General features: G+C 40.6%; 1 protein-coding gene across 1 annotated transcript; it reads right to left on the bottom strand.

Annotated features, from left to right (window-relative positions):
• Positions 1-11527: 11527 nt before the first annotated feature.
• On the bottom strand, positions 11528-12454 carry LOC126059244 (olfactory receptor 13A1). Its single transcript, XM_049854839.1, has one exon. It carries the CDS (start codon positions 12452-12454, stop codon positions 11528-11530), a length of 927 nt encoding a protein of 308 aa, XP_049710796.1.
• Positions 12455-13563: the final 1109 nt, after the last annotated feature.

The raw sequence follows: 13563 nt of genomic DNA, 5'->3' as shown, positions 1-13563 counted from the left end.
ATATCATGGATGATGAAAAGCTGACCATCCAAGAAGCTCAGCAAACCCCATATAGGATAACCCTCAAAGGAAAAACACAAAGGCATATCATAATCATACTCGCTAAAACCAAAGACAAAGTCCTGCAAGCAGCTTGAGAAAAACAAAAGGTCACATACAGAGGATAAACGATAAGACTAAGCTCTGATTATTCAGCAGAAACCATGCAGGCAAGAAGGCAATGGGATGACATATATAAAACCTTGAAAGAAAAAAAATTGACAAGAATATCATATCCTGCAAAACTCTCATTCAAATATGAGGGTGGAATTAGGACATTTCCAGATAAAGAGAAATTAAGGGAATATGTAAAAACCAAACCAAAATTACAAAAATTATTAAAGGGTCCTTCAGTCTGAGAGCAAACAACTTCAGACCACAGCCTGAATCTAGGATGCAAGATTGTACCAGGCGGATACCAACCTGGTAAATGAACTCTCAAGGACTATCCAAAACAAAAACAATTGCAACAGGGAACCAGAGAGGTTGATCTGTAAATGACAACAATGCCAGAACAATAAAAGAGGGAATAAACGCTATAGGTACAGAACTTTCTAATGGAGAGGAAGGCAAGGTGGTACCAAGTAATAATAGACTGGTTCAAAGATAAGGGTAAATTTCAAGGTTACCACAAAGAAAGTTAACAAATCTACTCATCAAAACAAAGAAGAAAAACTTAAAGTCTCAAGAAAAACAAAATCTGCAAAAACAAAAGAAATGAAAACGATAACCACAAACAAAAGGAACTCAGCATAGGAGAGTAAGAGGAACAAAGAAAACGTTGGCACCACACAAAAAAAGCACTACAAAATGACAGCAATAAACTCACACCTGTCAATAATTACACTGAATGTAAATGGCCTAAATGTACCCATAAAGAGACACAGAGTGACAGAATGGATTAAAAAAAAAAAAAAAAAAACAGGTTCCATCAATATGCTGTTTACAAGAGACACACCCTAGAAACAAAGACGCAAATTTATTAAAAATCAAAGGATGGGAAAAAAATTAATCAAGCAAATAACTACCAAAAAAGAGCAGGAGTGGCAATACTAATCTCAGATAAAATAGACTTTAAAACAAAATCCACCATAAAAGATAAAGAAAGGGCACTATATAATGATTAAAGGGACAACCCATCATGAAGACTTAACCATAATAAACATTGACACACCCAATGACAGGGCTCCAAAAGACATAAATCAAACTCTAACAGCACTGAAAAGAGAAATTGACAGTTCCACAATATTAGTAGGAGACTTCAACACACCACTCTCGGTAAAGGACAGAACATCTAAAAAGAAACTCAAGGAAAAGCTAAAGAGCACAATCAGCCAACTTGACCTCATAGACATATTCAGGACACTGCACCCAATAGGTGCAAAGTACACATTCTTTCCCAACACACGTGGAATGTTCTCCAGAATAGACCACATCTTAGGCCACAGAGCAACCCTCAGCAAAATCCAAAACGTTGAGATAATACAAAGTATCTTCTCTGACCACAATGCCATCAAAGTAGAAATTAACAACATGAAGAGCAAGGAGAAAAAATCAATTACACGGAAACTGAATAACACCCTGCTTAAAAATCACTGGGTGATAGAAGAAATCAAGGATGGAATAAAAAAAAATTCCTAGAATCAAACGAGAGTAAAAACACATCATACCAAAACCTTTGGGACACAGCAAAGTCAGTCCTTAGAGGTCAATTTATACCAATAGATGCACACATCAAAAAAGAAGAAAGGGATAAAATCAAAACATTCGCTACACAGCTTGAAAAATAGAGAACAGCAAAAGAAGCCCACAGTCACCAGAAGAAAGGAAATAATAAAGATCAGAGCAGAAATAAATGAAATAGAGAATAGAAAAACAATAGAAAGAATCAACAAAACCAAAAGTTGGTTCTTTGAAAGGATCAACAAAATCAACAAATCACTGGCCAAATTGACAAAAGAAAAACAGGAGAGGATGCTAATAACCCAAATAAGAAATGAAATGTGGGACATTACAACAGACCCAACTCAAATAAAAAGGATCAAAACAGAGTATCATGAAAAACTATACTCCAACAAATTTGAAAACCTAGAGGAGATGGACAACTTTCTAGAAACACACTACCTACCCAAATGAACACACGGTGATATTGAAAATCTGAACAGACACATAACAAGAGAAAAGATTGAAAAGGTAATTTAAAAATTATTTTCTGATTCATTGCCCCTCCCATTGTCCACTTAAGTGGAAATAAGTATTCTCTTTAAATCCATAAACTCTTTAAGCCCATAAACTCTTTAAGCCCATAAACCTCTTTTATATGAGTCTTCGAAACGCTGGTGGCACAGTGGTTAAGAGCTACGGCTGCTAACCAAAAGGTCAACAGTTCAAATCCACCAGACACTCCTTGGAAACCCTATGCTCTGCTGGAATTTGAGAGCAAGTTTACTCAGAATTCTAGAAAGCTTTCATGTGCTCCTTGCAGGTGCCAGACCCTCATCCAGCTCCCATACCACCTAACACCAGGAGAAGACCCTGCTTGCTGGGCTAGTGTTTCAGGACAGGGTGGGAGGCAAGAGCTTCCTCACCCAAACTAGTCACTTGTACATAGATCGTGTTTCTCTAAAATGCATTCCAGGCCACCAGGTTTACCACTGCCCCACCTCTTAAGAATGGGGAGGATACCGACGCCACTGGGAGCAGAGATGAAAGTGAAATAAATTTTTGCTATCTGTTTAGTATTGGATTGTCTCTTGATACCAGTCAGGATAAACCACAACCAGAGGGCAGACCCTAGACGTACCCAGACCTCATTAGAAGATAGAACAAAGCCAGCTAAAGACCAATGTCCCTCTAGGTTCCCTGGTGGCTGCTAATTGAGCACTGTTGGAAATTAAAAACACAAACATCATAATTACTCTTTTATTATCTATGCAAATATATTAATATGGACTCCTAAATGTCTGGGCTGTCCTCAAGACAGTCTTCAAAACTGGAGTACATATAACTGCTACAAGGCTTATAAGCTCCCGAATTGCATGATGTTACTGAAATACGGATTAAAGTCCAGAGAATTTCTTTCCAAATGAAGCATAGATTTCCCTTTTTATTTTCAATGTTTGCAACCATTCTTGTTGATTAATTAGAACAAATAGAACCAGTCAGAATTGGGTACCAAGTTATGATCTCATAACCTAGATCTCGTCTTTATCACACTTCTTAAAACCACCATGATAATGATTTTATGGACATGATTTGGGATAGCTCCTCTCCTCTGACTCTGTTTCTTCTCCTTTTTTATTTCATACAGCGTCTATTCCCACAGCTACAGTCCTAATCGGCTCAATATTATCTTCTCTAAAACCATAAAAAAACATACTGCTTAAAATTGTATCTCCTTCCACATTGCAGCCAATAAGAAAGTCTGAGACTGACAATATGGCTAAAAGGAAGAGAGAATGCTATTTATCCAAGTGAAGAATAAGGGAAGCTCTATCTGCATTTTGCTACTATATTTACTATTACCTCAAGAAAGAAAAGTTACTGTTAACTCTTTTTTATCTCATCTCTTGGTCATTCTGTCCCTCAGTGCTAGGAAGGCAGTTGCCCCTCCCAGAATGTCTCTGGAGGATAAAATCCTTCACAGAGAGCAGGGCTATTCCACAGGAATCACGAAAATGGGTGCCTAGCTTTGTTTCTAGTAAAGCTGCCACTAGAGTCTCCAATTTTTCATGTGAAGCCACAGAATGCCTGAAGTTAATATGTCGTTTTTGTTAATTGTCATCGAGTCCATTCCAACTCATGACTACCTAGGTACACAGAGTAGAATTGTTCCATACGGTTTTCAAGGCTGTGAGCTTTCTGAAGAAGGTGACCAGGCTTGTCCTCTGAGGTTGCCTCTGGTGGATTCTAACCACCAAACTTAACTGTTTGTGCCACCCAAGTTTGTTAATACAGAGGCAGGCAAGGCCTGATAAGTCTCAATTCCCACTTAATGGTTAAAACACACCATCGCACAGCCAGTTCCACGAACTGCTGGGACCAAAGCAAGACCGGAGCAAAGAAGAGAGATTCTGGAGCACAGGTCAAAATTAACAAGAAATGATATTTTTGTGCCCCAGTGCTTGTAAAAACAGAAAAGGGGAGGGGGGATACTGTGGTGGCTCCTCAGTGATCACAAGTGAGCGCAGAAATTTTTTTTCAGAAATGGTATTGATCTTCCTGACAGTAACATTTTCTGTCTTTAACCAGAAACGGGAAAGGTGTGTTTTCAGGCAGGCGGAGGTCATCCCTGTCGTCTGGGGGTGTCTGTATCCAGTCTGCTCACTTGGTCAAAGCTGGTGCTAACTATGCGACTACATTCTGAGAAAAGAAACTGTGTCTCAGAGGCACTTTCACTGTCTGCTGCTCATTGTGTCCTTGGTGAACTGACTCATCAAGACATAATTCACACACCATACAAGTCGCTCACCTAAAGCATACAACTCAATGACTTTCAGTGCATTCAAAGATATATATCTGTCATCACAATCAACTTCAGAAAATGTTCGTCACCCCCAAAAAAGAAACCCCACACCCCTTAGACATCACCACTCACCTTCCCACCCTACCCCCAGCCCTAGGCAACCACTAATCTACTTTCTGTTTCTATAGATTTGCCTGTACATTTCATATAAGTGGAATCATACAGTATGATTCCTTTCTGACTGACTTCTTTCACGTAACATATTTTCAAGATTTTCTATGTTTTTATCACTGAAAAATATTCCATCAAATAGCTGCACCACATTTTATTTATCCATTTATCCAATGGTGAACATTTGGATTGTTTCCACTTTTTGGCTACCATGAATAATGCTGCTATGAACATCTGTATACACGTTTTTGTGTGGACGTATGTTTTCATTTCTCTTGGCAGTAGAATTGGTGAATCATATGGCAACTTTATATTTAATCATTTGAAGACTTCCAGACTGTTTTCCAAAGTGACTGCCCCATTTCACATTCCTAATAGGAGTGTATGAGAGTTCCAATTTCTCCACATCCTCGCCAACACTTGTTCTTAGCTGTCTTTCGTATTATGCCCATCTTAGTGAGTGTAAAAATGAAATGGAATGCTTAAACATCAATATCCTAGGCATTAGTGAGCTGAAATGGACTGGTATTGGCCGTTTTGAATTGGACAATCATATAGTCTACTATGCTGGGAATGACAACTCAAAGAGGAATGGTGTTGCATTTCATCGTCAAAAAGAACGTTTCAAGATCTACCCTGAAGTACAATTGCTGTCGGTGATAGGATAATATCCATATGCCTACAAGGAAGACCCATTAATACGACTATTATTCAAATTTATGCACCAAACACTAGGGCCAAAGATGAAGAAATAGAAGATTTTTAACAGCTGCTGCAGTCTGAAATTGATCGAACATGAAATCAAGATGCATTGATAATTACTGGCTATTGGAATGCGAACGAAAACAAAGAAGAAGGATCAGTAGTTGGAAAATATGGCCTTCGTGATAGAAACAATGCCGGAGATCGAATGATAGAATTTTGCAAGACCAATGACTTCTTCATTGCAAATACCTTCTTTCACCAACATAAACAGTGACTATACACATGGACCTCACCAGGTGCAACACACAGAAATCGAACTGACTATATCTGTGGGAAGAGATGATGGAAAAGCTCAATATCATCAGTCAGAACAAGACCAGGGGACAACTGTGGAACAGACCATCAATTGCTCCTATGCAAGTTCAAGCTGAAACTGAAGAAAATCAGAACAAGTCCACAAGAGCCAAAATATGACCTCAAGTATATCCCACCTGAATTAGAGACCATCTGAAGAATAGATTTGATGCATTGAACACTAGTGACCAAAGACCAGACAAGTTGTGGAATGACATCAAGGACATTATCCATGAAGAAAGCAAGAGGTCACTGAAAAGACAGGAAAGAAAGAAAAGACCAAGATGGATGTCACAGGAGACTCTGAAACTTGCTCTTGAGCGTCAAGCAGCTAAAGCAAAAGGAAGAATTGTTGAAGTAAAAGAACTGAACAGAAGATTTCAAAGGGCCTCTCGAGAATACAAAGTGTTATAATGACATGTGCAAAGAGCTGGAGATGGAAAACCAAAAGGGAAGAACACGCTCAGTGTTTCTCAAGCTGAAAGAACTGAAGAAAAAATTCAAGCCTCGAGTTGAATTAACGAAGGATTCCATGGGGAAAATATTAAACGACGCAGGAAGCATCAAAAGAAGATGGAAGGAATACACAGAGTCATTATACCAAAAAGAATTAGTCGATATTCAGCCATTTCAAGAGGTGACATATGATCAGGAAGCGATGGTACTGAAGGAAGAAGTCCAAGCTGCTCTGAAGTCATTGTTAAAAAACAAGGCTCCAGGAATTGATGGAACATCAATTGAGATGTTTCAACAAACAGATGCAGCGCTGGAGGTACTCACTTGTCTATGCCAAGAAATATGGAAGAGAGCTTCCTGGCCAACTGACTGGAGGAGATCCATATTTATGCCTATTCCCAAGAAAGGTGATCCAACCGAATGTGGAAATTATAGAACAATATTATTAATATCACACGCAAGCAAAATTTTGCTGAAGATCATTCAAAAACAGCTGTAGTAGTATATCGACAGCAAACTGCCAGAAATTCAGGCCAGTTTCAGAAGAGGACGTGGAACCAGGGGCACCATTGCTGATGTCAGGTGGATCCTGGCTGAAAGCAGAGAATACCAGAAGGATGTTTACCTGTGTTCTATTGACTATGCAAAGGCATTCAACTGTGTGGATCATAACAAACTATGGATAACATTGCGAAGAATGGGAATTCCAGAACACTTAATTGTGCTCATGAGGAACCTTTACATAGATCAAGAGGCAGTTGTTCAGACAGAACAAGGGAATACTTATTGGATTAAAATCAGGAAAGGTGTGCGTCAGGGTTGTACTCTTTCACCATACCTATTTAATCTGTATGCTGAATAAATAATCCAAGAAGCTGGACTATATGAAGAAGAACAGGGCATCAGGATTGGAGGAAGACTCATTAACAACCTGCGTTATGCAGATGACACAACCTTGCTTGCTGAAAGTGAAGAGGACTTGAAGCACTTACTAATGAAGATCAAAGACCACAGCCTTCAGTATGGACTGCACCTCAACATAAAGAAAACATAAATCCTCACAACTGGACCAATGATCAACATCATGATAAATGGAGAAAAGATTGAAGTAGTCAAGGATTTCATTTGACTTGGATCCGCAACCAACAGCCATGGAAGCAGCAGTGAAGAAATCAAAAGACGCATTGCGTTGGGTAAATCTGCTGCAAAGGACCTCTTCAAAGAATTGAAGAGCAAAGATGTCACCCTGAAGACTAAGGTGCTCCTGACCCAAGCCATGGTATTTTCAATCGCATCCTGTGCATGTGAAAGCTGGACAATGAGTAAGGAAGACTGAAGAAGAGTTGATCCCTTTTAACTGTGGTGTTGGCGAAGAATATTGAATGTACCATGGACTGCCAAAAGAATGAACAAATCTGTCTTGGAATAAGTGCGGCCAGAATGCTCTTTAGAGGCAAGGATGGTGAGACTGCATCTTACATACTTTGGACATGTTGTCAGGAGGGATGAGTCCCTGGAGAAGAACATCATGCTTGGCAGAGTACAGGGTCGGCGGAAGAGAGGAAGACCCTCAACGAGGTGGATTGACACAGTGGCTGCAACAATGAGCTCAGGCATAACAACGATTGTAAGGATGGCGCAGAACCAGGCACTGTTTCGTTCTGTTATGCATAGGGCCGCTATGAATCGTAACCAACTCGACAGCACCTAACAACAACAACAACAGTGAGTGTAAAGTTTCTCATTGTGGTTCTGACCCAGTTCTGAGGTCTAGCTTCTGTTTTTATGCCCTCACCCCAGAAGTGTATGGACTCTCTGCAGCTGGGGGTGGAGGACTAAGAACTAGTCTGCATCTGAGTTATGTCCCCTCCCAGATTAAAAAAAAAAAAAAAAGGATGGGCCAAATGCCTTCTCACTTACCTTTAATAAAAAGTAACTCTTCTAGCTTCCTTTTCCAAGAGAAAAAGGGTCTTCAGATTAAATTTAAAAGATAAAAGAGAATCTGCTCCATGTAATGGAGATTAAATGTGATGGGACTTCTCCAGTCTTCTGGAGATGCCCGTTCTCTGGAATAAATGCCTGTACCTGCTGGACAGAGTCCCAGATATCTGTTTTGGGGATAGTGGTCCAGGTCTCCTATCTGTGTTAATTAAGTGACAGACAGATCATTGCACCAATTTAGTAGCTCTGACAAAAGTTGGTAGGACCTAATCTTATATCTTCTGAGGAGGCCAGTGTTACCTTTCAAAAAGATTGTTCTTCCGGACAAAAGGGTCAGGCTGGACATGAGCTGTGGCAGGCTTGCTGGTTGTTAACAAAGGAGGAGGAGACTTGAAGTTCCTCCTTGCTTCAACCACGGACAGCACCAGAAGCTGGAGGCCGTGATGGTCTATAATATACTTTGGTGGTTACGAGCTTATGCTCTGGATCCATGGAGCTTATATTTGAATCCCACCTCCACTGCTCACTTGTGCATCTTGGACAAGTTAAGTAACCTTTTAGAGTGTTACTGGAAACATAGAGACAATGTCTGACAATACTCAGTTCCAGGTCTGGCAAATAGAAGTTTCTAATGAATGTTACCTAGAGGCAGTAATCATAGTGGTAGAAATGGCAGAGGAGCAAGCACAAATTCTTCCAAATGTGGAAAAAATGAAAGACCATCTCTGGTTGGTGGTAATTCAGTGGTTCCCTTCCAGGGGCAATTTTGCTCCCCAGAAGACATTTGGCACCATTTGTAGACATTCTTGGTTGTCACAACTAAGAATGCAGATGCTCCTGGTATCTAGCGGGTAGAGAGGTCAGGGATGTTGCCTAACATCCTGCAGTGCACAGAATGGCTCCCCACAGCAAAGGCTTGTCAAAAGTGCCAAGACTGACAAACCCTAGTTGCATCCAAATGTGAATTTCTAAACTAAACAAAGAAAAGCCAACATAAAGCACAGCATACCATGACTCTATCGTCTGGGGCCAAAGGACAGGAATGTGCGTAAAACTTCAGTTCATGAGCAGCATCCACACAGAGGGACCTGGAGGCACTGCAGACTCTCTGTCGTATCTCCAACAGCCAGACTCCTCGCACCATGTGGTTGCTGGTGCTGGCAAACTCATCTGGTTTCCACCACCTAGAGGGGGTTTGCTTACTCAGGGAGACCAAAATGGCAAGAGTTTGTGCTTTGGGAATCATTCAAAGAAATAATGTATTTCCATTGACTGATACACATTATCGGAGATAAAGAGCTGAGAGATAAGTGAAGGGGAAGTTCTCTTAGTTTCTCTTCGTAGTTCTCAAGAGTATGTGGCTTAAAAAGTTGATAATTTGAGGTAGTCAGCCAATCGTAGGCGGTGCTGCATGTGGGATGCCTGTTTGTCTACATTAAATCACAAGAACTAATTTTAAGGGCTAACATTCTCTTATTTGAACTTGGAAGCAACTCAAGGTTGATTTTTTTTGTCTTTATCATATTTAGAGGGAAGCTAGGGCAAAAGTGGGTTGAGTGCTTCTGAAAGAGCCTGGACTTTAACCCAGATCACCTCACTCCAAGTTCAGGGCTCTTTCCTCACTCCACCACCTCCTTGCTGAGCATCCACACACCATTACCGCACACCCTGCAATGTAGCACCCTTTATGCTGTTTCTTCCTACTATTCATTATGTGTGCCAGTGTCTTCTTAACTGGGTTATCAGTTTGCAAGGGTATGGGTCAAGTCTCATGTTTCTGTTTGTCAAATTAGTAATGTTATTTTAAACACTCAATACTTTTCTAAGTACTTTTATTTTTTTAATCATAAAATGTACAAAATGTAAAAATTATAAGAACAATGATTTTTGATTGTTGAACAAAGATGAACAACATGATAAATGCTCTTCCTGACATGTTGAAAATCTATTATTGACCATGTTGAGCCATCAGTGGTTTTCAAAACCTTGTTCACTGCAAAGTCTCCGAGGCCACTTGGGGCTTTGACATGTTATTTGGGGTTCAGAGTTCTATTAGAAGATATTAGACTTGGCCCATAATAACCCGTGTGCCAGTGTCACAGTCAGTCCATGGTTCATCAAATTCTTGAATTTCATGCCCAAAATCTGTGTGCTTCTGGTGAATGATGATTAGAACACTGGATCAAGAACCATAGACAACTCATCCCTTGTAGATCAAATGTCAAAATCTACTTTCAGCTTCCACCTACAGTAACAAACAATATGTGTCTTTATTCAATCCCAAAGATACAGGTGAACATTCACATCTTGCCTCTGTCCTTTCTAATGGATCATTATAAAAAGAAATAGATTTCCCAGTCCAGTTTTCTAATAGCATGAAGCATAAGTCCCTAGACCTGTCTTCGGTAGACATGGAGGCTTTATCTACCCAGTTTTATTCTGAAACAATGGAAAGATAGCATCGCCTTCTTGCAATCCTGTGTAACTTATTAGATCTGAATCATAGTGGTTGTCTTCACTCCAGACCAACGAGATAGATCAAATCCTCAAATCCTCACTCTCTCAAAACAAAATCAATGAGGGGTGAGATGTATAACCCATTCATCAGGTTTTAAGTTGTAATTTCTACATTCAAAATAAAGTGATGATCTTAATAGTGTAAATTACCTCAAGTGTTAGTAATAAGATAAAGGGAAAACAGAAACAACAGTTTTCCCTGGAATCATAAACTATTGTTAATGTCCAGTTGGCTCCAGAGGAAACACACGAGGTAAGATAGTAGAGGTAGAATTTCTCTTAGGGACCAGGGATCACCTTAAAACAATTCAGTCTGACAACTTTCCCCTTCCATGTGCCATGAGATTCATGTATCCTGCCTAATTCTTTTCAGGCCTGAACTCCTAAAGTCTAGGTATGATTTTAGGATTCACTGTCTGAACATTGCACATACAGAAGAAGAAGAAAAGGAAAGCGGGAGGGGAAGGGGAAAGGATGAGACGAAGAGGGAAGGAAAGGGGAAGGAGAAAGAGAAATAGAAAGGGAGGAGGAGGAAGAGAAAAGAAAAACATTTTCATATAGCTGCAATTCTAAACCACAAGAAGCATTTTCCTCCCCTAGAGAGCTTTGCTTTCCTGCCACCTTAGCATTCATATTAACTTGGGGTCAGATCATGAGACCCAATTTCTCAGAGACATGTGGGATCACACCAACCACAATCTTCACATCAGCCAGTCTTGAGGCACCAGAATTCCAAGCTCGCCCATGAAGATGTTCCACTGGGGTGTAAGAGCCAGATCTACCTTCTGGTTCAAAAACGCACTCACCTGACCCTTCACAGAAGAGTCAATCCCCACTACATCTGTAATTTCTGAGAATAAGAGCTTCAGAAGGCACAAACTAGTTTCTGCAGAAGGGGAAAATCTCCCTGAGGGCTGCTTTGACCTCCTTGTTTCTCAAAGTATAGATGAGGGGGTTGAGGGTAGGGCTCAGCATTGTGTACAGCACACCAGCCAACTTGCTCTTCTCCACACTGTAGCTGGAGACTGGGCTTATGTAAGCATAGAAGACAGCAGTGTAGTACATGCAGACCACAATAAGATGGGAAGAGCAGGTGGAGAAAGCTTTTTTCTTCCCTTCCTTGGTCCTCATCTTTAAGATGCTGGAGATGATGAAGCCATATGACACAATGGTCATCAGGAAATTCAAGATGCCATAAAAGGCATCGGCCAGGACAATCATGACACTGTTTACATAGGTGGAGCTACAGGAGAGAAGTAGCAGAGGAGGGACCTCACAGAAGAAATGGGTAATCACATTGGAGCCACAGAAATTCAAGAGCAGCATCAGCCCAGTGTGAATGGCTGTGTTGAAGGCACAGAGCCCCCACACACCTGCAGCCAGCATGCTGCAGAATGCCTTGCTCATTATGGTGCTGTAGCGCAGGGAGTGGCAGATGGCTGCATACCGGTCATAGGCCATGACCGTAAGCAGTAGGAGCTCAGAGGATGCAGACCATGTGAGGAAATAGAGCTGGGTCATGCAGCCCCCACAGGAGATTGAGCTCTCCTCAGACACGAGGCCTTCCAGTGCTTTGGGCATAATGGTGGAGGTGCAGATAATGTCCATAGTAGCCAAGTTGAACAAGAAAAAATACATGGGTGTGTGGAGCCCCAGGTTGAAGGTGATGGCCAAGATGATGAGGACATTACCTGTGAGGGCCACAGAGAAGAGGGAGAGAAAACAGCCAAATAAGAGCAGCCGGTATTCTGGGTGCTCTGAGAAGCCCTGCAGGATAAACTCTGTTACCTGTGTCTGATTACTCATGGTTCTCGAGCTGAGAGGTGCTGTGGGGACTATCAGAAGAATCTCTACCCAGTGATTTCAGGGCTTGTGAGAGAAATGAGAGCTGTCTTAGGAAGGCTGCTACCATGTTTCATTCATACCTGCCATCATTGCATGAGCAATTTTATATTGACAAAGACTTATTAATTAAGGCAAATATACCAATATAACAATAGACAAAGGTTACCAACATACAGTTCATTAACAGCAAACGGGCAACTAAACTCATGAAATATCAGTCAGAGAAAAACAAATTAAATCAATGATTCACTCTTTATCATCCATTATTTATCAAAGTTAAGCAGACATGATAATGATCATTGATAGCATGGGTACAAAGATGCAGGCCTTTTAAAATATGCAGTCCATTTGAGTCAGAACTTTCAATTCTAGGGATTTTGCCTAAAAAAAAAAAATTAAGAATGTCTTCAAGGTGTCATCACAGCACTATTTATAGTAGTGAAAATTTTTAAAGCTGTCTATATTCTGAAGGGTGAGTATACCATGATATATTAATATAATGGACTGCTGTGTAATTACCAAAATTATGTTTCAGGAATATTTTATTGATGTTTATAAAGTAAAATGAAAAAATATTATAAATAGTATGAACTATAGGATCTCATCTTGGGTTTTTAAAACAGACATAGGAAAAACACAGACCAAAGTTTGAATAGTGGGGATGGATTACGGTTGATTTTTATTTCCTTATTTGTGCTGATCTGCATTTTCTCAATGTTCTATACTGTGACCTTTCTAAATGGCTTATCTATCACGTAGCTCTCCTAAATATTCTTCTGTGACTTTCCACTGCTGACAAAATACAGACTCCCCAGCTGCTCCTCTGGGTCCACCTCCTCTCCAGCCTCTCTTCCCACTCATCTTATCCCTCTAAGCCAAAGCTCCAGACCCACCTAGCACTCAGTCTTGCCAACGCACCCATCCATGTGAGGCTTTCTTGGCTGTGTTCTTGCAGCTCCCTTAGCCAGGAATGTCCTCTTCTGGAAAACAAGGTCAATGAGCAGCTTCCTTCTTTCCTGGCGTTCTTTCCCTAGAGTGAAAAGACCACTCCCTCTCTGTGTTCCACCGGA

This window comes from Elephas maximus, chromosome 16, assembly GCF_024166365.1.
Source record: "Elephas maximus indicus isolate mEleMax1 chromosome 16, mEleMax1 primary haplotype, whole genome shotgun sequence".
NCBI lineage: Eukaryota > Metazoa > Chordata > Mammalia > Proboscidea > Elephantidae > Elephas > Elephas maximus.
The sequence above is the reverse complement of the archived record's forward strand: the minus strand, read 5'-3'. Positions and strand labels throughout refer to the sequence as shown.

Excerpts from the sequence above, each read along its gene's own strand:
- LOC126059244 (XM_049854839.1), bottom strand. The coding sequence starts at position 12,454 with ATGAGTAATCAGACACAGGTAACAGAGTTTATCCTGCAGGGCTTCTCA.